The sequence below is a fragment of the Somniosus microcephalus genome, chromosome 5 (genome assembly GCF_052327205.1).
Source record: "Somniosus microcephalus isolate GS21.2 chromosome 5, FLI_Smic_1.0, whole genome shotgun sequence".
Taxonomy (NCBI): Eukaryota; Metazoa; Chordata; class Chondrichthyes; order Squaliformes; family Somniosidae; genus Somniosus; species Somniosus microcephalus.
The window spans coordinates 102,239,856-102,263,441 of NC_140991.1; the positions used below are offsets into that span (position 1 = coordinate 102,239,856).

General features: G+C 47.6%; 1 protein-coding gene across 1 annotated transcript; it reads right to left on the reverse strand.

Annotated features, from left to right (window-relative positions):
- Positions 1-1,032: 1,032 nt before the first annotated feature.
- LOC147117241 (cytochrome c oxidase assembly factor 1 homolog) lies at positions 1,033-23,586 on the reverse strand. The gene is made up of 5 exons (XM_085989353.1): positions 23,462-23,586; positions 3,401-3,552; positions 3,001-3,077; positions 2,788-2,860; positions 1,033-1,348 (listed from the first exon to the last, which is right to left on the reverse strand). The coding sequence occupies exons 1-5, from the start codon at positions 23,553-23,555 to the stop codon at positions 1,250-1,252; spliced, it is 495 nt and encodes a 164-aa protein (XP_085845479.1). The 5' UTR covers positions 23,556-23,586; the 3' UTR covers positions 1,033-1,249.

Genomic DNA, 23,586 nt, shown 5'->3' on the forward strand with positions numbered 1-23,586 from the left:
ACACTGGAAAGGGTACTCACCCTGACAACCCGAGTGAGGTCGTTGAACTTTTTCCGGCATTGCACAGGAGTCCTGGCAACCATGCTGTTGGAAGTCACCCTGTTTGAGACCTCCCTCCAGGCTTTCCGGTAGGCGCTGGGCAGCGGCCTCCTGCCACCTTCAGGGAACAGAACATGGCGCCTGCGCTCCACTCCGCCAACCAGCACCCTCAGGTCGCCCTCGCTGAAGCGCTGCACTCTCTCCCTGGCCTTCTCCATAGCCCTGGGCATTGCACAGATGAAGCAGAAGTGGTCAGGCCTAGCTTGAGGGCTGCAGTGTGCAGGGCGTGGCAGGCAAACAAATCCACCCTCCCCCTTTAAGAGCTGACCGGTGCCAGAGTGTCTGCCGTCAATCAGCAACTCGCCGCACCGGCGCTGCGCCCGCCCTCGGGGGTATCGCCCCGGACCGCCGGCTTAGCGCCTAATGATAGTCGTGCATCGCCTGTTTTAGCGCAGCAGCAACCTCTTGGGGCGATGCGACTGAATATCGGCGAAGGTGGCGCGAACTTGCGCCGGGCGCAAACTTTAGCGGCCGCCCGACTTTAACGCCCCGAACGTGGCTATACTGAATTTCTAGGCCTATATATGGTGACAGGAATAGCACCCGCTGCAAGCACACCAAAGATCTTAAAGGTACCATGTTCTGATGTTTGGGGCCTGTAGGATGAAAACAATTTCCTATTTGGAAGTTAAACTACAGGTAGGCAATCTGACATTCTCTGCAAATAGAATAAAAATGCATATTTTTAAGCCATGTATTCTTTGCATTCACTCAATATTAACACGCCGCTGAAGTACTTTCTCATTTTCACAATAATTATGAATCTCAAGTCAGTTTAACCTATAGCTGGGTTTACTGATTTGAAGTAACTTCGGCACTTCACAAGAATTATCATCTGTTGCTGGGGGGGGGTATGCATATGGCTTGGGGGCACAGGACAAGATCTATCTATCCTTACATCAAACTGACTGGAAAATGTGATCTTCACACAATTCTTTTACTGAATTTGTTGGGTGAACCATATTTTGGTACAATTGTGAGAGCTTAAGCTCCACCAATCAATGTTTTTAAATTGTTTTTAAAAATAGCATCAGGAATTGAATTGTATCTTGAAGAATGTCATTTTTAGAAAAAGACAACTTGTGTGACCTACGGACTGTACAGGTTTGATAATGTCCTAGAGGCATTTTCAGAAGCCTTTGAACACTTATTAAGATTGGTGGTCTTCATCCTTGGTCGAGGGGTAAACTGAAACTTGCTGGCCATCCAGCAATTGCAACACAGCTTCTTGTTTTTTGTTAGATAGTTTCTACAAGAACAACACAGGTAAAGAAGTCATTAATTCCTTTCCTTCCTAACATCCTCACTTTCTCTCAAAAGCATGAGTTTTGTTGGGTCACAGTGCCACAGGTGTTGCCAATCCTCTGGTACCTCATCCAAGTGGCTGTTCTTAATGAATGAATGTCAGCAGGCTATTTATCCATGGAGGGCCCCCACAGCCAAGCTCAATCCTGTCCTCCCCTGACATCACACATGCACACTTTCCAGTGGGAGCCATTGACTAGGGAGTAGGAATCTGACTAACTTTTCCCTTCCCCACCCAGGAGCACCGAGGTCGGAACTTAAAACTGCCTTGGCTGACATCAGCTAACTCTAGACTGAGGATTAAACCTGGGACCTCTGGCTGAGTATCACACAGTCCAGTGTTGAGAAAAATAGTCATTGACTGAAATTGAATGCTATTTTTAAAGAAAATTTTGAAAAAAATCTTGGCAAGACAAGAATTGAAATATGGACAAGAAAAACAAAATTTCCGCATACATTTTTTCAAGGCAAGTTGAGGTGCAGACACCATGCGGTGAACTTAACCAATGAATCATCAAGGCAATTCTTAGAGCCCTCCATGTTGACTGATGTTTGGTCCAAAACAATTTGCTTTGCACAGACAGGATTTTCAAAAAGAATCAGACAAAATGGAAAACTATTTAGTCTAACACACATAATAAAAATAAAAATAATAATTTCGGGCAGTTTGTACAAAATCTAATTTAAGTAAACTATATATAACATGGAATACAAAAATTTGACCAGAAATGTTTTAGACATTTGACTGAAATATAAAACACATTTCAGTTCCCATTGTTGAGTTTTGTCCTTCCTACTGGCACTTTATTTTACAAAATACATTCAAATCTCAGTCACCCAAATAATTCTTACTGAATACTTCTAATGACTGGTCACCATTATAAGCAAAATGCTTCCATTTCCCCAATCAATCATATTACAGGATTCCACATTTATTTAGTTCCTCTGTTACATCACACCTTTGAACCGGGTAGTTGCCATGTTTTGATTGTTCTTATTCTGACACAGAAGTCAGATTTACTGCAGCCAGAGGTGATCTTATAGTGGTTTTATTCTAAGTGCTACATAACACCCATAATTGTGGTTTAAAATTATACTGCCTTCTCTGATTCCTTTCAAGTTGTTTCTCTGTCGCCTCAAACTTTCAAGCAGAAGAAAGCAAAGACAGTTTCGGAGGCAGCGTAAATCACAGCCCGTGGTTACACTGAAATATACTTCTGCAGAACTCCATCACATCTTCCCTCACCAATATAACTCAGGTCCTCCACTCACTCTTCCAAGGGGAGTAGAATGAGTGTCTTAAATCCTGCCTTAGTAAAGTGAAACAATTCGGTTAACTGCCACCCTTCTCGGATACAGCCAGTATCTTCCTTCAAATCAAACATTTATGTCTTCCAGGGCAATTTGAGGAAGCTTAGATAACTCAATGTGTACAAATATGGATTGAAGCTGATGGCTAAAATAATAATGTTCAGATTTTTTCATACATCATAACACTTTTAAATAGAACAAAAAATGAACACATTTATAAACTCAAGCTGATTTTTTAAAAGGCAATTCAGCATTCAATTAGTTGGATACAGGTGTGTAGGTTACCTTTTCTGTACACTGTCTCTGACAGAATAGGTGTGGAGATATCCGGCTGATTTTGTTCCACATACTGGGATTTTGATCTGTAAACCAATGCCGCACAATTATTTAGTAGCGTGGGTATATCTGGATTCCATAGACTGGCATGGATTTATTCTAATTATACATCCACCCAGAGCCCCATTCATTATTCTTTAAAGGGAATGTGTAATCCCTAATGTAACACCATGAATGGGAACAGGGAAACTCTGAGTAAGGTGAGAGCTTGAATCAAAGTATATGAAAACTACAATGTATACATGGTAGAAGAAAACGGCTTCATGGGATTCCTGCTCCACATACAAAGAACCTACAATTCGGGTGCAAAAGCAGAGCTAAGCAAAGAAATAATAAATGAATACTGTACCCTTGCACTGATTCCATCCACACGATTGTTCCTGTCACTGAGTTTGATATTTCGGACCTGCAGAGGAGGAGCTCCCAGGACGTCTAGTGCTGTGTCATGTTTGTTGAGTTCTTCGATTGCCAACTTGTAGTATTCTGACTTGGCAAAGTTTTCTATAAAACCAAATATTCATAAAGATCTGCACCAAATCCGTGCTCTAGTTTAGCAAACACTGTCCAGAGCCCTAGTCCAGCATCAAAATCATTCTGGAAATCAAATGTAAACATCTCAAGATTTCAGCTACTCACATGGTTCAAACATTACTTGTCCTCTTTTTATTATTTTTTCTTTTCTTTTGTTGCTTTGCTAGAACTTTCCAGGCTTCACTCATTTTATATATCTTTTTAACTGTTGAACATCCCTTCATTGTATTCTAGCTATTAACATTTTTGCCAAGATCAAATATCAAATCACTGACTGTAATCACTTAGTTAATCTTCTAATGAACTGTTGTTTCCATCTTTCATTTGGAATTCTTTTGAGTCCCTTATAGCTCACCTTTGAAATAAATATCTTTTTGGTAGGTTTAATCACACACATTCGATAAAATTCAAAGATGCAAAGCGTCATGCCATAAAACATGACTTCATGCCATTGCTTTGAAAAACAGCTAGGTTGTTTCAATACCATTAGGGCACAATAGCCTGGTGGTTATGGTACTAGACAGCAACCCAGAGCTCGAATCTCACCATGGCATGTGAAACTGAATTCAATAAATCTGGAAATTTGTGGGCTGGCATCAAAAAAAGGTAGCCTGAAAACTGCCGGACTGTCGGAAAAACCCAAATGGTTCACTAACGTCTGTCAGGGAGAGACTTAACATTCCTACCTGATCTGGCCTACAAGCGACTCCAGTCTACTGACTCTTAGGCCTAGAAATTTGGTGGAGGCCCAAACGGGGTGCCAAGCTCGCCTGGGCGCCGGAATTTGCGCTGCGCACAGAGCCGCTTGCGCCCGCCAGAAATTCATCTTGTGCACCCCAAGAGGGACACGGGGCGCTGCTCGAGGCGCTCCGCGTCCCTCTTAGGGCGCTGAAACTGAATATCGCAGCGCAACGTGCCGCAGCGCCACACGCTGCGGCACGGCGCGCTGCGGTACTGCAGGCCTTCCTCCCATTCTTAAGGGGGAGGGGCCTGCTGCAGCACGATCTCTGATCGCGAGTGCCGGCAAAAGAGCCCGGCACCGAGGAGAAGTGCCGGGCTCTCGGAAAACAGCCGGCACTGCCGCGGGGGGAGATCAGGAGGCCGGGGACGGAGGTGCTGGCAGGCGGCCGCCGAAAAAAATGGCCGCCCCACACCTCCACCTTAATTTGCGCCACTCCCGCCACAGGTAGGCCCCGTGAACTGGGCGCGATTTGCGGCCAGAGTAGCGGAGGCGGACGCAAACAAATATGGCGATCGGGGCGGTAGCAGGGCGCTGCGCACACCGATGACGTCATCGGTGGCGGCGCAGCGCTACAGGCTAAGGCTGCCATTAGCGCCCCCGATAAATATCGCGGGAGGCGCGGCCAGTGGCGCTACAGCCACTGACTGCCCTCTTTAGGTGCTAACTGCTGGCGCTACACACCGAATTTCTAGGCCTTAATGCCTTCAGGGCAACTAGGGATAGGCAATATATACTTTCCTGATGAAGGGTTTCGACCTGAAACATTGACTCTATTTCTCTCTCCACGGATGTTGCCTGGCCTGCTGAGTTTTTCCAGCATTTTCTGTTGTTATTTTGGATTTCCAGCATCCGCAGTATTTTGCTATCGAATAAACACTGTCTCGTCGGTGTCACCCACTTCCCAAGAACGAAGTAAATAAACCTTGCCTGCAAGGAGTGCAGGAGGGTAGAGACAACACCTAGTTTACAGATGGCACAGGGAGATCCTCTTCAGTGCAGCATGATGTAGGTTCCCATAAAAAAAACTGCCCAGGGGAATGGGAGGTAGTGGCCACTTCTGTCTATGCCACTTCCCTACTCTGCACCCATGGAAGCAGTAAGAAGTTTGATGATCTTAGCTGATTAGCCAAGGTAGGAGGACCCACCATGACCTTCCATTAATGCAATGAACTAGGCATGCGCAGCATTTACAATTACCTCCACCTCACATGGTCTTAAAGTACTTTCAGACCTCACCATTAATGCCCATGAGGCACTCAGGTGCCCTTTCTAACCCCAGCTTTCACGCACATCATTACATGTACTGTAAGGGGTGGTGTGTGGGTGTTGTTTGTCAGCTTCACCTCTGACTCCTTTGAGCGGTTTGAATTGCTCCCACTCCCTTTTGTTCGAGACTTTGGACTTATTTGGGGGTTGTAGTAAACTTGCAACAGACACCTGGGTTAGTCAAAAGAATTCAGATCTTTATTTTGAGACAGGAAAATATACAATACAATAAAACTTATACTTTAAAAGGGTGGGGAACACTCGGAAATAAGCGAGGGAGAATTACAATACACAAAAAAACCCTGACCCTCCCAACCCCACTACACTAGCTAGGCTGGAATCCAGAGGACCAGGAAATGCTCACCAAAATGACTTTCTTGACAGATGTAGAGGTTCGCGATTTCGGGGTTCTCTTTAGTTGTGGCGGTTGGGGCCTGCCGTACCTCGGACGTGGTAGAAGACTGCACCTGCATTGGGTCTTCAGTTTGGGTTTGTCCGCAGATGCGGTTAGTCGCGCTGTTGGATCTATCGGGTAAGTACCCAATTTTCTTTGGTTAGGGCCAGTTTTAGGATCTTTTATGTCCAAATCTTACCCAGGGGTAAGTCAGACTAGCCTGTAGAGTGGAAACAAGTCTTTGGTTCGTGAGTTTTTCGGCGGTTGGTTTCTTGTTGGTTGCGGTGGCCCAATGTTACCTGGTTGGTGGTAATATTGACGGTTGTTGGTTTCTGTAGGCCTTTGGTTGCCGCGATCTGTTTCTTCTTTCTTCCTTCGAGTCTCCAATGATGATCTCTCTCTTGAGCTGTACTGTGCTCTCGCTGACCTTCTGGCGAGCTGACTGACCGACTTGTGCTGTTTGAACTGAAAAGGCAGGCTTCAGTTATACTAATTTGGGGCCTGGCTTATCTGACCGCCAAATCTCGGGTTTCTTTGTTAAATTTGGTGGGTTCGTTATTTTTAATGTGATTTAAACTTTAACGAGCTTCGGGGATGACCCATCCAAACTTAATGAGTTTAGGGGATGGCTCATCCAATCTTAATCGGCCTTTAACTGGTTCGGGATTGCCTTGAAACCAGTTTAAAAATGCAAAACGTTTGTCAATCTCTTTGAATTGACTTTGGACTGTGGTTTGTTTGTGGTAACCTGTAGGGCTAATGTTCCTTCCTTTGTATTCCTGGGCATGTCCAGTTTATTCGATACCTGGCTCTGCGACTTCTCGGCAGGAAAACAGGCTTCACTCTCCTTATGTAAAACTGAGGCGGCCCTGGACATTCCTTAGACAGTCCAATATCCAAACTCGGGGGGGCCCACTCTCCTCCCCTTTGTCCCAGCCTTTTTGCAAGCCTGAACATGTCTTTTTAAACCAGCCAAACTTCCTGGGATTTTATTTTAAATCCCTTTTGCCCAATAACTCTTTAAAACAGTCCAAAAGTCTCTTCCTTAATCAACTCTTTGAAATCTTCTGTTTGGCCCAACCACACTTTTACCCCTTTTTCAGATTTCTTCTGTGATGTTCCCAAAAATCATTTTAAAAATGACTTTCCTTGTGTTCTAGGGTTGTGCAGAAATTTTCGAACCTTACAGTACTCAATCCACGAAAATCCTCTCATCTAACATCGCTGACTTTTGCATGTATATGTCCTCAGATCCACTATGGGCTGCATGTGGAAACTTGATTATTGCTGCATGTTATCGTAATAATTGAAATTCTTACTTCTTTTACTCTTCTTGAAGGAGAATACAAACTGCAACAACAAAAAGAGCAACAGGTAGTCACCCACCCCTCAGCCCCCCCTAACAACTGACCTCTTACCCAATATGAGGAAGAAGCTCTTGAAATCTTTAGGAAGGAGGCCATCAAGGATGCTTGGGACAGGGAGGTAAGAGTAGCCAACAGGTCAGGGTTCATTGATCATTCTGCTGCCCTTTGCTTCCTATTCTATTGTTTACTAAGTACCAACAGAGCATAAAAAAAGCCTGAGGGTTTTATACCTTAATGCGAGAAGCATCAGGAACAAGGTAGATGAATTAGCTGTGGAAATAGAGGTTAATAATTATGATCTAATTGGGATTACGGAAACATGGTTGCAGGGTGAGCAGGGCTGGGAGCTTAACATACAGGGGTATTCAGTATTTAGGAAGGATCGACAAAAAAGAAAGGGAGGAGGGGTAGCATTGCTAGTAAAAGAGGGGATAAATGCAATTGAAAGGAAGGATATTAACTCAGTTAATACAGAATCTATATGGGTGGAGCTAAGAAATAGCGAGGGGCGAAAAACATTAATAGGAGTGGTATATAGGCCTCCAAATAGTAAAATAGAGGTTAGGGAGGGCATCACGAGGGAAATTAGAGAAGCGTGCAATAAGAGCACAGCTGTCATCATAGGTGACTTTAACTTACATATAGATTGGACTAGCCTAATCAGTAAAAATAATGAGGAGGAGGAATTCCTTGAGTGTTTAAGGGATGGTTATCTGGATCAATATGTCGAGGAACCAACTCGGGAACAGGCTATATTGGACTGGGTACTGTGCAATGAGAAGGGACTAATCAGTAATCTTGTTGTACGGGGACCCTTGGGTCAGAGCGATCATAACATGATCGATTTCTCACTCGAAATGGAGAGCGAAGAAATTGACTCAGAGACTAAGGTCCTGAATTTAAACAAGGGGAATTATGATGCCATGAGACGGGAACTGAGTAGGTCTGATTGGACAACGTTCCTGAGAGGACTGGAGGTAGATAAACAATGGCAAACATTTAAAGATAGAATGACAAAATTGCAAAAATTGTTTATACCAATCTGGCATAAAAGGAAATCTAAAAAGGTGACTCAACCGTGGATAACAGGGGAAATTAGAGACAGCATAAAATCCAAAGATAGGGCGTATAAAATAGCCAAAAAAAGCGCCAGAGCGGAAGATTGGGAACAGTTTAAGATAGAGCAAAGGAGGGCAAAGGGCATGATCAAGAGGGGCAAAATAGCTTACGAAAACAAGCTGGCGGAAAATATAAAAACTAACTCCAAAAGCTTTTATAAATATATCAAAAGGAAAAGACTGGTGAAAACCAAAGTTGGTCCATTGCAGTCAGATACGGGGGAATATATAATGGGAAATAAGGAAATGGCAGATCAACTAAATGCATACTTTGGGTCAGTCTTTACGAAGGAAGACACAAAAAACCTCCCTGGGATATCGGGAAAAATAGGGACATTGGCAAAGGAGGAACTGACGCAAATCAATATCTCTAAGGATATGGTGTTAAGGAAGCTAAAGGGATTGAAGGTGGACAAATCCCCAGGGCCTGATAACATGCATCCTAGGGTACTGAAGGAGGTGGCCCTAGAGATAGCGGATGCACTAAGGATGATTTTTCAGAATTCATTAGACTCGGGAACAGTGCCGATGGATTGGAGGGTAGCTAACGTTACCCCACTATTCAAAAAGGGGGGTAGGGAAAAAGCAGGTAATTACAGACCTGTAAGCCTTACATCAGTTGTGGGCAAAATGCTGGAGTCCATCATTAAGGATGAAATAGCGGAGCACTTAGCAAATGGGGACAGGATAGGACAGAGTCAACATGGATTTACAAAGGGTAAATCGTGCTTGACTAATCTATTGGAATTTTTTGAGGGAGTAACTGGTAGAATAGATGGGGGAGAGCCAGTAGATGTGGTGTACCTGGACTTCCAAAAGGCCTTCGATAAGGTCCCACATAAAAGATTAGCATGGAAAATTGAGGCTCATGGGATAAAGGGGAAAGTTTTGGCGTGGATAGGGAACTGGCTGTCAGATAGAAAACAGAGAGTTGGAATAAACGGCTCATTTTCTGAATGGCAGGCAGTAACAAGTGGGGTACCACAGGGATCTGTCCTGGGCCCCCAGCTGTTCACAATTTACATTAATGACCTAGATCAGGGAGTCGGATGCAGCATTTCCAAATTTGCAGACGACACTAAACTAGGAGGTGGGGTGGACTCAGAGGAAGAGACCAGGAAGCTCCAGAGCGATTTGGACAGACTGGGCGATTGGGCGGATAAATGGCAGATGCACTATAATGTGGACAAGTGCGAAGTTATCCACCTTGGGTGCAGGAACGGGAGGGCAAATTATTATTTAAATGGCAATAGATTGGGAGAGGGGGAAGTACAGAGAGACCTGGGTGTTCTTGTACACCAGTCACTGAAGGCGAGCATGCAGGTGCAACAGGCGGTCAAGAAGGCAAACGGTATGCTGGCCTTCATAGCAAAAGGGTTAGAATACAGGAACAGGGATACCTTGCTGCAGCTGTACAGGGCACTGGTGAGACCACACCTCGAGTACTGTGTACAGTTTTGGTCGCCTCATCTGAGGAAGGATGTTCTTGCCATGGAGGGGGTGCAGCGGCGATTCACCAGGCTGATACCAGGAATGGCGGGAATGACCTATGAGGAGAGACTATGTAGTTTAGGGATGTACACACTGGAGTTTAGAAGATTGAGAGGGGACCTCATAGAAGTGTATAAAATTCTGACAGGTCTAGACAGACTGGATGCAGAAGGAATGTTTCCCTTGGCGGGTGAAAACAGAACTAGAGGACATAATTTAAGGATAAGGGCTAAACCATTTAGGACAGAGATGAGGGGGAATTTCTTCACTCAGAGAGTGGTGAACCTGTGGAACTCATTGCCACAGAGGGCAGTGTACGCCAGCTCATTAAATATATTTAAGAGGGAATTAGATATATTTCTACGGGCAAAAGGGGTTAAGGGTTACGGAGAGAAGGCGGGGACGGGATACTGAATTAAAGGATCAGCCATGATCTCATTAAATGGCGGAGCAGGCACGAAGGGCCGAATGGCCTACTCCTGCTCCTATCTTCTATGTATCTATGTATCTATGTAGCATATACTGAAGCTGTACACCATATCAGTCCTCTTACTGTGAGCTACATATAAAGGCTGCTTATCAGGACACCATGTAACCTGCCTTTCTCTTCTTTTCTATTGCTAGATGTAATAGAGGATGGATAGCCAGGCCTCAGTCCATCCAGCCTTGCAAACATTCAAATTATCCCTCTCAAGGGCCAGCGCAGAGACATGTACCCCAGGGCAGTTAGAATGTGAACCAGAAGGGTGTGCACTGGGCAAGATACACAACATGAGTGAGCAGGAGCAGTTAGCACGAGGAGGAACTTGCTGTCCAGAGGGTCAGTTTGCATTGAGACTCAGCTGTTGAGCCTGGATCTCACAGGTCCTGCTTTTAAAATAAGAAGATTTACAGGCAATGAGGCCATAACAAACCACGTGCTGCAAATGGCAGCTCAGGTGGAGGAGTCTAATAGCTGCATATGCAATACCGTGCAGGACAGATTTACAAACTACAGTCTACCATGGAGCATGTGACAACTCCAGAGACACCTGCAATAGACCTCACCATGGCAGAGGCCTAAGGCCAATGGACACTTCTTACACAGTTACTCACATAGAGGGTTGGGGTGCCAGATGGGAAAAGGTCACTTCTTTCAGCCTCAACAATGTTAAGGATCAATTGCAGACAAAGAGGAAGGACTTCAGTGATCTCCTTGGGACCACTAGGTCTGGTTTCATGCAGACCATGCCCATTGTGAGGCAGTACCCAATAGTAGTAGTGTTATGGCTGAATGGGTACAGATGATGACTGTCCCTAAAATCACCAGCACATTCAGGTCCTCCCACAAGCCCCTTCCAATGCCATCACATATGTACGAAGGTATGCAGGATTAGACTGTCCATGCAGTAGCAGAAATGCTGCAAACTACAGCAGGCCACTTCGGTGCTATTGGAGGGGTGGAGGCTGGATTAGAGGGATTCAAACAGGGAGAGAAGGGCATGGACCTGTGACAACAACAGGGCCTTGGAAAGGAAATGGAGGTTGCAGAAGGGGCAGCAGTTAGCAAGAACAGACAGATCAAGGATGTGTGTTTTGAAGAGTGATGGCAGCAATTTGGAAGGGGAAAGTGTGCAATGCCTGAGGAAGGGGCACCGTTTACAATGTCAGCTAACATGGGGCTAGGAAGGGAGGTTGGGTGGTTAGGAAGTTAGTGAGAATCAGATTGGGGGAGCAGGAGGCAGGTCTTGTGGACGAGATGAGCTTGGAGAGGGCATGTGGGAGATAGGAAAAACTAGAGTGACGGCAATTCAGAGCTAGAGTGGAAGGGGAACTCGGGGGTTTGACTTGGGTGACAAGCGGAAGGTGAAAGCAGCTGAGGCAGCTGAGTAGATAGTCTTGACCTTTGAGACAAAGAAATCCATGAAGTCCTCACATTGTTAAAGGTGAGAGTGGAGGAGGCAGGGAGAAGGGTTTAAGGAGGCAGATAATAATAGAGAGAAGGAGTCTCGGGTTATCTTTGCTTTCCAGAATAATCCTAGAGTAGTGGGCAGTTTTGGCAGAGGACAGTAAGGTCCAGTAGAGCTTTCTGTAGTAAACCAGATTGGACAATAAGACAGGGGCTGTATCAGGGAAAGGAGCAGGATAGGAGACACAGGGGCTGTATCAGGGAAAGGAGCAGGATAGGAGACAGTGAAGACAGGGGCTGTATCATCAGGGAAAGGAGCAGGATAGGAGACAGTGAAGACAGGGACTGTATCAGGGAAAGGAGCAGGATAGGAGACAGTGAAGGGAACAAAGGTATCAAAAGTAGAGATAAGGGAGTGATTAAGAAAATTACCAGCTACAGAAGTATCATGACGAAGGATGGAGGAACAAAAGCTCGGCAGCTGGGAATTAGCAAACATGGTTGGAGGCACTTTGGCTTTTTTCTATGGCCAGATACTGAAAGAAGTGGGGTTGAAATAGAAGAACTGTGGGTGGTGAGGAAGTGGCCAGAGTTAGCCTTGTCCTTGATCAGGACCACAGGGCTAGCGTCTACAGGACATGAAAGGAGAGCTTAAGAAATGATGGTGAATTCAGAGGAAGTGGGCAAGGAGATCTGAGGTAATGGTTGAAATTGCCAAGGATCATAAGTCACTCCGTGAAATAAAGAAGGGAGGATTTCTTGGAGCAGAACTCAGGATGTGACTTGGGTGAGGTAGACAGCAAGGAGAAGTGCAAAGGGTGCAACAAAGCAAGGTGCTCGAAGGAGAAGGTGCTGGAGGAGTAGAAAGAAAGGACAAGGTGTGAGTTGGTGATAAGGAACAACCACCTGCCGTGATTTAAATAGGGCTGGTGGTGGAAAGTATAACTAGGTGTGGGCGTCCAGTAAAGGGAATGTGTGGCTATCTTTGAGCCAAGTTTCAGTCATTGCTAGGATGTCAATATAATCTTCCACAATAAGGTTGTGGATGGCAAGTGCTATCTGAACAGGAGTAGGCTGTTCAACCCTTGAGCCTGTTCCACCATTCAATTAGGTCATTGCTGATCTTTACCTCAACTCCAATTACCTACCTTTGTTCCATATCCCTGATGCGCTATCAATTACTCATAAAAGACTGAGAGTTAGAAGAGTAACTAAAGGCTTTTATTAACAACAGAATGGAGGTCTGCCTCGCGTGGTCGACCGGTCCATGATATTAAGGGCTGGGGAGCAGTCACCTTTATACTAGGACCTGTGGGAGGAGTCAGCCGAGGCATGTCCAGGCATGTACACAGTGGAATACAAACAGGACAAACAGGAATACAAACAGTGGTTTACCACATTCACCCCTTGTTTAAAATTGAGTCCGGCGGGGTGAAGTGTATTAAAAGTTAGTGTATTGGAGTCTCTCCGGAGGTCTTGTCTGCCGCTGTGATCTGCGTGGCGACGGCAGGGGTAGTGAAGTTTCCGGCGTCGAGTCCAGCGTAGGCTGTGGCACAGGCGTGTCGTCCTCGTAGATGTCGAGCGGGTCGCGGGGCCCAGGCCTGCCGTCTGCTGGGGCTGGATATCGGATCGTGGGGGGGGGGTGGTAGTGGGTAGTGGGTTACTGCGGCCCCCGAGGGTGCAAGGTCTCTTATGGAGACTGTGTCCTCCCGCCCGTCCGGGTATGCGATGTAAGCATACTGGGGGTTGGCGTGGAGGAGGTCGACCCTCTCGACCAGGGGGTCCGTTTTATGGGTCCTCACGTGTCTTCTCAGTAGGACCGGCCCTGGGGACGTCAGCCATGGCGGTAGCGATGTCCCCGATGTGGACTTCCTTGGGAAGACAAACATTTTCTCATGAGGGGTGGCGTTAGTGGCAGTGCAGAGCAGTGACCGAATAGAGTGGAGCGCATCGGGGAGCACATCCTGCCAGCGGGAGGTTGGAAGGCCCCTAGACTTTAAGGCTAGCAGGACGGCCTTCCAAACTGTCGCATTTTCTCTTTCCACCTGTCCGTTCCCCCGGGGGTTGTAACTGGTGGTCCTGCTTGTGGCAATACCCCTAGTTAGCAGGTACTGATGGAGTTCGTCACTCATAAACGATGAGCCCCGGTCGCTATGGATATAGCTGGGGAAGCCGAACAGGGTGAAGAGGTTGTTCAGACATTTAATGACCGTGGCACTGGTCATGTCCGGGCAGGGGAAGGCGAACGGGAAACGGGAGTACTCATCAATAATATTGAGGAAGTACACATTGCGGTCGGAGGAGGGGAGAGGCCCTTTAAAATCGACGCTCAGGCGCTCGAAGGGGCGAGTGGTTTTTATCAGGTGGGCCCTGTCTGGTCTATAAAAGTGCGGTTTGCACTCAGCGCAGACTTGGCAGTTCCTGGTCATGGTCCTGACCTCCTCAATAGAGTAAGGCAGGTTGCGGGCCTTGATGAAGTGGAAGAACCTGGTGACCCCCGGGTGGCAGAGGTCATTGTGGAGGGCCCGCAGTCTATCAATCTGCGCGCTGGCGCAGGTGCCACGCGATAGCGCATCCGGGGGTTCATTTAGCTTCCCGGGCCGGTACAAGATCTCGTAGTTGTAGGTGGAAAGTTCGATTCTCCACCTCAAGATCTTGTCATTTTTGATTTTGCCCCTCTGCTTGTTGTTAAACATAAAAGCAACTGAACGCTGGTCAGTGAGCAGGGTAAATCGTTTTCCGGCCAGGTAGTGCCTCCAATGACGCACAGCCTCCACAATCGCCTGGGCCTCCTTCTCAACAGCGGAGTGTCTGGTCTCCGGGCCTTGGAGGGTTCGTGAAAAGAAGGCCACGGGTCTCCCCGCCTGATTGAGGGTAGCGGCCAGGGCAAAGTCAGACGCGTCGCTTTCCACCTGGAAGGGGATGGATTCGTCCACTGCGTGCATGGTGGCTTTGGCAATGTCCTCCTTGATACGGTGGAAGGCTAAGCGGGCCTCTGCCGTCAAGGGAAAAGAGGTGGACTTGATCAGCGGACGGGCCTTGTCCGCATAGTAGGGGACCCACTGGGCGTAATAGGAGAAAAACCCTAGGCACCTCTTCAGGGCCTTGAGGCAGTGGGGCAGTGGAAGTTCCATAAGGGGACGCATCCGGTCGGGGTCGGGGCCGATGACTCCGTGTTCCACAACACAGCCAAGGATGGCGAGGCGGTTTGTGCGGAATATGCACTTCTCCTTGTTATATGTCAGGTTTAGGAGTTGGGCGGTGCGGAGGAATTTTTCGAGGTTTGCGTCATGGTCCTGCAAGTCACGGCCGCAGATGGTCACATTGTCCAGATATGGGAAAGTGGCCTGCAACGCATTTTGATCTACCATCCGGTCCATCTCCCTTTGGAAGACGGAGACCCCGTTGGTGATGCCAAAGGGAACCCTAAGGAAGTGATAGAGGCGGCCGTTTGCCTCAAAGGCAGTGTACTGGCGGTCCTCAGGGCGGATGGGGAGCTGGTGGTACGCTGATTTCAGGTCAATGGTCGAGAAGACGCGGTACTGCGCGATCTGGTTGACCATATCAGCTATACGGGGGAGTGGGTAGGCGTCCAGCAGGGTGTAACGATTTATTGTCTGGCTGTAGTCGATGACCAGGCGCTGCTTCTCGCCGGTCTTAACGACCACAACCTGGGCTCGCCAGGGGCTGGTGCTGCCCTCAATAATCCCTTCTTTCAGGAGCCGCTCCACTTCGGTTTTAATGAAAACCCTGTCCCCGGCACTGTATCGCCTGCTCTTTGTGGCGATGGGCTTACAGTCGGGGGTGAGGTTAGCAAACAGTTGGGGGGGGGTGACTCTGAGTGTGGAGAGGTTGCACCTGGTGCGCGGCGGGCAGTTTGGAAGCTGCTGGCTGCGGAATGTGAGTGGGGGTAGGGGTCCACCGTACGCCATCGTAACACTTTTAAGGTGGCACTGAAAATCTAACCCCAGCAGGACGGCAGCGCAGAGGTCAGGCAGGACCAGAAGTTTAAAATGATCGTACACGGTCCCGTCTACTACGAGTGTCACCACGCAGTAGCCGCCGATGTCCGCCGACTGGGACTCGGAGGCCATAGAAATCCGCTGTTGCGCAGGCAGGACTGGGAGAGAGCAACGCCGCACCGTGTCGGGGTGGATGAAGCTCTCCGTGCTCCCAGAGTCAAAAAGGCAGATTGTATCGTGACCATTTACCTTAATGTCCATTGTGGAACTGGCCAGTTGGTGCGGTCTCGCTTGGTCCAGTGTAACGGATGCCAGCGTAGGGGTCGGTGTGTCGCTGCGGGTATCAGATGAGGCGGTGTCGGGGGCCTGCTGCGTCCCGGCTGTCGTCCAAGATGGCGGCGTCCATGATCCCCATGTGGCTGGAGGCGTCCAAAATGGCTGCTGTACCGGTGATTCGCACATGGCCGGGGAGGTCCAAGATGGCGGCCCGCATGGCCCACACGCGGCGCTGCTGGGGTTCGGGGTGGCTTTGGCCCTGCAGACGCTAGCGTAGTGTCCCTTCTTCCCGCAGCCCGAGCAGATCGCGTTTTTCGCCGGGCAGCGCGCTCTGGGGTGTTTTGCCTGGCCACAGAAGTAGCATTTCTGGCCTTGGGGCACTGCTGTCTGGCCTTGGGACACTGCTGCGGTAGTTGGGCCGTTGTTGGGGTGTGGCTGGGGTGGCACGGCGCTATGAGGCGGTCCTACCGTGTCCCAGGCTGTCATTCCCCGCGGCGTCCACGGTGCAGAGGAGTAGGCATCCATGCCCTGGTAGGCTGCATCCAACGATAATGCGAGTTCAGAGGCCTTGTTGAGGTCGAGGTTACTCTGCTCCAACAGTCGCTGTCGGGTGTAATTGGATCTGTGGCCCGCTACAAAAGCGTCCCGGATAAGTTCCTCTGTGTACACGGCGGCCTTTACATCCTTACAACCACAGGCCCGGCCAAGCACAGACAGTGCCTGAAGGTATTCCACGGTCGATTCCCCAGGTTGTTGTTTACGACTCCCCAGGAGGTGCCTGGCGTACACTTCGTTCACTGGGCGCGTGTACTGGTCCTTGAGGAGCTTGATAGCGTCCGCGTACGAGGTCGCGTCTTGGATGACCGAGTACACTCGGTGGTTCACTTTGGAGGTCAGGACATCCAGTTTGTCCTCGTCCGATTTGATTGCTTCGGAGGCGGTCAGGAATTTTTCGAAACACTTAAGCCAGTGAGTAAACTTGGTGGATGAGTCCGCCTCCCGATGATCTAAGTCCAGGCATGCTGGTGTGAGGATCTTCTCCATTATAAAAATGTTGTTAATAAAATTGATGCGCTATCAATTACTCATAAAAGACTGAGAGTTAGAAGAGTAACTAAAGGCTTTTATTAACAACAGAATGGAGGTCTGCCTCGCGTGGTCGACCGGTCCATGATACTAAGGGCTGGGGAGCAGTCACCTTTATACTAGGACCTGTGGGAGGAGTCAGCCGAGGCATGTCCAGGCATGTACACAGTGGAATACAAACAGGACAAACAGGAATACAAACAGTGGTTTACCACAATCCCCTGATACCCTTACCTAACAAATATCTACCGATCTCGGTCTTTAAAATTCCAATTGACCCAGCATCCCCAGCCTTTTGGCAGAGTGAGTTCCAGGTTTCCACTACCCTTTGTGTGATAAAGTGCTTCCTAAATGGCCTAACTCTAATTTTAAGATTGTGCACCCTTGTTCTGGATTTTCCACTAGTTTAAGTGAGAGGACATTTTGGAGGAAAATGCAGAGAGGAGGATGATAGTTGATCTGCTGGCTGAGGCTAGTGGGATGGTAGTGGGAGGGGTGAACGTCATGGGAAGGAAATTGGTGAGGTTAGCTCCCAATAAGCACCACCACATTCCACGGTCTAAAAGTCCAATATTATATTGTATTGGCCAGTAACAGACAAAAAGTGTCAGGGTATGTTTCAGACATACATGGACTTGTCAGTCTTCAGGCTGCACATTAGCAGTCTTGCACTCCCTGATCCTAAGAGGTGTGCAAGAGCATTAAATCTCCATCTAATTTACTCCGTTAAAAAGCCACCTATCCACACGATGGCACCACAGCTGAGGTCAGTAACTGATCATGTGGGCACATTGTGAATGTTGAGTCTGTGGTTTCAATTGCAGTTATACTGAATAACAGGACACAGACTACAGAAGTAAGTAAACAGGTCTTTAGTGATTGAGGGTCAGGGCTGAACTGGGATACACTTTGCTCTGCAGGGTTTATATACTGGTGTGGTCACCACCGGTACTACAATGTACAGGAGCCATCAAAAAGTAGTCCATCACCTTAAGGTATCCTCTTAAGGTGGTACAGGTTACATACACTACAATTCCTCCCCTTTTAGCTTAACAGTGTACACCCCAAATTAAACATTACATGGATAACATATATACAATTTACACACAACTGTTCAAAGATTCAGTCTCTGAGGAGGCCTCCTGATCCGGCCCGGATAACGCCTTTCAGGGGTCTCTGGTTCTCGTTGCTGGGGTGACTCATCCACTTGATCTCCTATGGATTGAACATCATCAGGTACGTTCGAGTCTGAGGTAGATGCTACAGGCTCAATAAGTTCTTCAACTGGTGTCTCTGCCGTAGACATGGGGTCGACCCTTGTTCTCGATTCCACAAGTTGGTCAGCATGACGTCGTATTACGTTCTCTCCAACGTCTACCGTGTACATCAAGGGTCCTTGTCGTGCACGAATTGTTCCAGGTTGCCATTTATCATCCCTATAGTCCCTGGCCAACACTGGTTGTCCTATTTCGAAACTACGAGTGGCCTTGTTATTTACATGCTGGAATTGCTTGTTTTCGACTTCCCTTCGCACATTGGGTTTTAACAAATCCAACCGGGACCGCAACCTTCTGTTATAGAACATTATGGCAGGGCTTTGATTTGTCACTGAATGCGTGGCGTTTCGATACGCCATCAGGAAATTGTCCACCTTGTGTTGTAGTGGAATATGGTCTTCACTCATGGCCTTTATCGCCTTTTTGAACGTTTGAACAAATCTCTCGGCCAAGCCGTTTGTAGCCGGATGATATGGGGCAGATGTATAGTGTTTCACCCCATTCTTTTTCATGAATTTCTGGAATTCTTCTGACACGAACTGTGGTCCGTTGTCTGAACATATTTGCTCCGGCAACCCATTCCTTGCAAATATGGTTCTTAGAACTGCGATCATCTTCTCAGAGGTAGTGATCGACATCTTAATCACTTCTGGCCATTTAGAATGTGCGTCTACTGCTATCAAAAACATGGAATCCATGAATGGACCTGCAAAGTCGATATGCACACGTTGCCATGGGGCTGAAGGCCATTCCCACAGATGCAGCAGTGCAATTGGAGGTGCATTTTGAACTTTTTGGCACCCTGAGCAGCTTTTAGTCAGATCCTCTATTTGTTTGTCGATACCTGGCCACCACACATAAGCCCTAGCAAGGCTTTTCATCTTGCCTCCCCCCAGATGACCTTCGTGCAATTCTTTCAGAACTCTCTCTCGTAATTTTGGAGGAATAATCACCCTTGTTCCATACATCAATGTTCCTTGACATACGGACAGCTGTTCTCGTCTGGCTGAGAATGCTGGTAACAGTGGTTCGCCATGTGCTGGCCATCCCTTCACTGTCAAGTCGTAGACCCGAGACAGTGTCGGGTCATTTCGGGTCTCTCGCTCAATACCCGCATTGGTGACTGGTAAGCATTCGATGATGGTCGAGTGAAATATTTCTACAGGGTCAACTGCCGGTGCCTCTTCCACTGTAGGTAGTGGCAGGCGCGACAGCCCATCAGCATTACCATGTTGTTTTGTACCTTTGAATTCAATATCATATTGATGTGCCCCTAGGAAAAGGGACCATCTCTGAAGCCTCTGCGCCGTCATTACCGGAACACCCTTCTTAGGGTTGAAAATGGAAACCAACGGCTGGTGATCTGTCAGCAGCGTAAACTTTTGGCCTTGCAGGTAATGGTTAAATTTCTTCACTCCCCACACAAGGCTGAGAGCCTCCCTATCTATCTGAGCATAGTTGCGCTCAGCGGAGGTCAATGATCTGGATGCGAAAGCGACTGGCCTTTCCGAGCCATCTGGAAACTTATGTGAGAGCACTGCCCCGATACCATATGGAGAAGCATCACAAGCTAAGCGAATAGGCAGCGTTGGGTTAAAGTGAGCCAACACTTCCTTAGAGGTGATCAGTGCTTTGCTCTTTTGAAAAGCCCGCTTACAATCATCGCTCCACTTCCATGGTATTCCCATTTGCAAAAGAGTGTTTAGTGGGTGTAACACCGTGGATAAATTTGGAAGAAACTTATGGTAATAGTTAACCAACCCGAGGAACGACCTCAACTGGGATACATTCTCCGGTGCAGGAGCTTTTACAACCACTTCGATCTTGTCAGGTGACTTATGGAGCCCCTCCCGGTCAATGACGTGGCTGCAGTACGAGATTCGCTTTTGAAAGAACTCGCATTTCTGGCGATTAACTCTGAGCCCATATTCTTTCAATCTGATGAGCACCTGCTCCAAATTCGCGAGGTGATCGTTATCGTTATCTCCTGTAATCAGGATGTCATCCAGGTAGCATTGTGTGCCTGGAATTCCCTGCAATACCTGCTCCATGGCCCTTTGCCAAATCGCTGGAGCCGATGCCACTCCAAAAACCAGTCTATTATACCGATATAAGCCCTTATGCATGTTGATCGTGAGATACTGACGTGACGCTTCATCAACTTCCATCTGTAGGTACGCCTGCGCCAGGTCTATCTTAGTGAAGTGTTTCCCGCCAGACAGCGAAGCGAAGATATCTTCAATCCGCGGAAGCGGATATTGCACCGTGTGAAGAACCGGATTAGCAGTGATCTTGAAATCGCCACAGATGCGAACCTTCCCAGGTTCCCCCGGCTTGTTGCTCAACGAATGCTTCATGACAGGAAAGATGGGTGTAGCCCATTCACTCCAGTCCACCTTGGACAGTACCCCTGAACGTTCTAGCCCTTCCAGCTCTGCTTCCACAGCAGGTCGTATCGCATAAGGCACCGGTCTGGCTTTGAAAAATTTTGGGTTTGCATGTTCTTCAACCTTGATGGTTGCCGTAATTCCTTTCAGTGTTCCAAGTCCTTGTTGGAACACCTCCTTAGCATCGTCTAAGATTTTGGACAGTCATTTAGGTTTGATGTCATCCTCCTTACAGGCACCTACAGTCAGTGCTTGTATGGAATGCCAGTCCACATTTATTCTCCGGATCCATTCCCGTCCCAGTAGTGGCGGACCTCCATCAGGTAACACATACAAGTCCATTTTCTGAAATTCTTTACCATTGTAGACCACGTTTACTTTTATCTTTCCTTTGGGGTATACTATTTGCCCCGTGTATGTTTTCAATACAATCTCCGTATCCCTCAGGGGAATGTGCGAGAATAACCTTTTGTAATCTTGCTTATTCATGACCGTTAATGCCGACCCAGTGTCCAATTCCATCTTCACTTGGACTCCTGCTATCCGAAGCGTGACCCAGATAGTTTGGTGGCCTGCTGTGTTACCCACATTATGTATTTTCAGACAACCCAGTTGCTTACTGCTGGAGTCTGAATCCGTCTTCTGTTCATCCGAACTGTTCTCTGTCACCTTGTGTACTTTTTTGTACTTCTCCTGCGGTGACTTTTTGCTGCTGGTCTTCTTTCCTGACCGGCATACTCTCGCTATGTGACCAAGTTTGCCACATTGCCCGCATTCTTTATCTTTGAACCAGCACTGGTTCTGGTCATGCGTTGTCCTTCCACAACGATAGCACTTTACTGTGCCCAATGCCATTTCATTGGTGCTGAATTCCAATGGCCTTTGCTGTATCTCTGCAGTGCCTCGTGCTGCTGCCTCGTGGGATGCTGCAATGCTGAAAGCTTTGTCCAGCGTAAGATCCTTTTCCTCCAGCAGTCGCTTCTGGGTTCCTTCCTTTAGGAGCCCACACACAAACTTATCTCTCAGTGCGTCTGCTAGTCTTGTTCCGAACTGGCAGTACTTTGATAACTTGCGCAGTTCTGTTAGGAATTCAGCGTTGCTTTCTTCTTTAAGTTGAATTCTTTTGTAGAATTTAAATCGTTCCGCTATCAGCAGCGGCGTGGGGTTTAAATGCTCCTGCAGGATAGTAACAATATCCGCGAAACTCTTCCCTACCGGTTTGTCTGGTGTTACAAGGTTCCTTAATAACCCGTACATCTTCGCACCCATTGAGTTTAATAGGGTTAGTGCTTTCTTATCCTCCGGTACCTCATTCGTTGTACAGTAAACTTCGATGCGTTCCACATAAGTGGCCCAATCTTCCACATCGTTATCAAAAGCAGTGATGTTACCCATTTTTGGCATCCTTGCTGAGTTTCTCCTTCCCCTTTGGATATTATTATTATTATTTTTATTTTTTTTCAAAATGGCGGCTTTTCCCGCGCTTGGCGGCTTTTCCCACGCTTGTCTTCTTCCCCCGCCGACTCAAAATGGCGATTTCCGCGCTGTTGCCGTCCACGCCTCCCAGCGGTCCTTTATTTTCCCCTGCATTGCTGCTCTTGTTCCCCCACCGCTCCCGCGGTCCCTGTGGCCATAAACGCTTTCCTGGCTGCTGCGCGTCTCTGCCCAATTGCAGTCCGGCCCCTGACACCGGCTGCGGTTGTGTTCTCTGCCCTTTTCATTGTTTTCCCTCCCCTTCTCCCCTGACAATTCGGCCGACTTCCCCCCCGTGCCGCTCGACCGGGCTTACCCGCCGCTGTCGTAGAAGGGATGCTCACTGATGCTTGACTTCGTGGTCAGCAAACCAACCCGGGTTTCCGATGGCCTCCCATGCGATGCAGGATGTTGAGGGTGGATGCCCTTTTTCGACGCCTGTTCCTGAGGACGAAGCTTCCTTTGATGCCAAATTGCCGCAAGGTAAGATCAGACTCGTCGCCACTGTTGAGTCTGTGGTTTCAATTGCAGTTATACTGAATAACAGGACACAGACTACAGAAGTAAGTAAACAGGTCTTTAGTGATTGAGGGTCAGGGCTGAACTGGGATACACTTTGCTCTGCAGGGTTTATATACCGGTGTGGTCACCACCGGTACTACAATGTACAGGAGCCATCAAAAAGTAGTCCATCACCTTAAGGTATCCTCTTAAGGTGGTACAGGTTACATACACTACAGTGAATATGAAGCTGCATTCTCTCACTCCGCAGTACACCATCTGGCAGGCGAGCATGCCGTGCCACACGACACTTTTACAAATCAATACGAGAGCAAAGATCCTGGGCTTTAACCAGGAAATACCAGTTCTCAGTGACACAACAAATAGAAATGTTAACAGGAATAAAATGACCACAATCATAGCATCACAATAGATTGAAATAATAAGTTTGGTTTCTAGCCAGTTTAAGAATTTCCATTATTTACAATCTAGTTTTGGCCATTTTCAAATAGGATGGAGGGCGGGTTCAAGTAATAGACAGTGCGTGTGACGAGTACAGTATTTGTCTACTGGATACTTACTGCATGTAAGTGGGAAAAGAGGTCTTGGAATTAGAAATAGGTTTAACAAGTTGTGTTTGTGTGTACTTACGCTGCATAAGGTAATACATTACTGCACACCCTCCTCCAGACACTATTCCCAAGTATATAGCCATCTGTTGTAAACCACGCGTTGAAACTGGCATCGTCCAAGCTTCACAAAGCCTAACAGAAGGA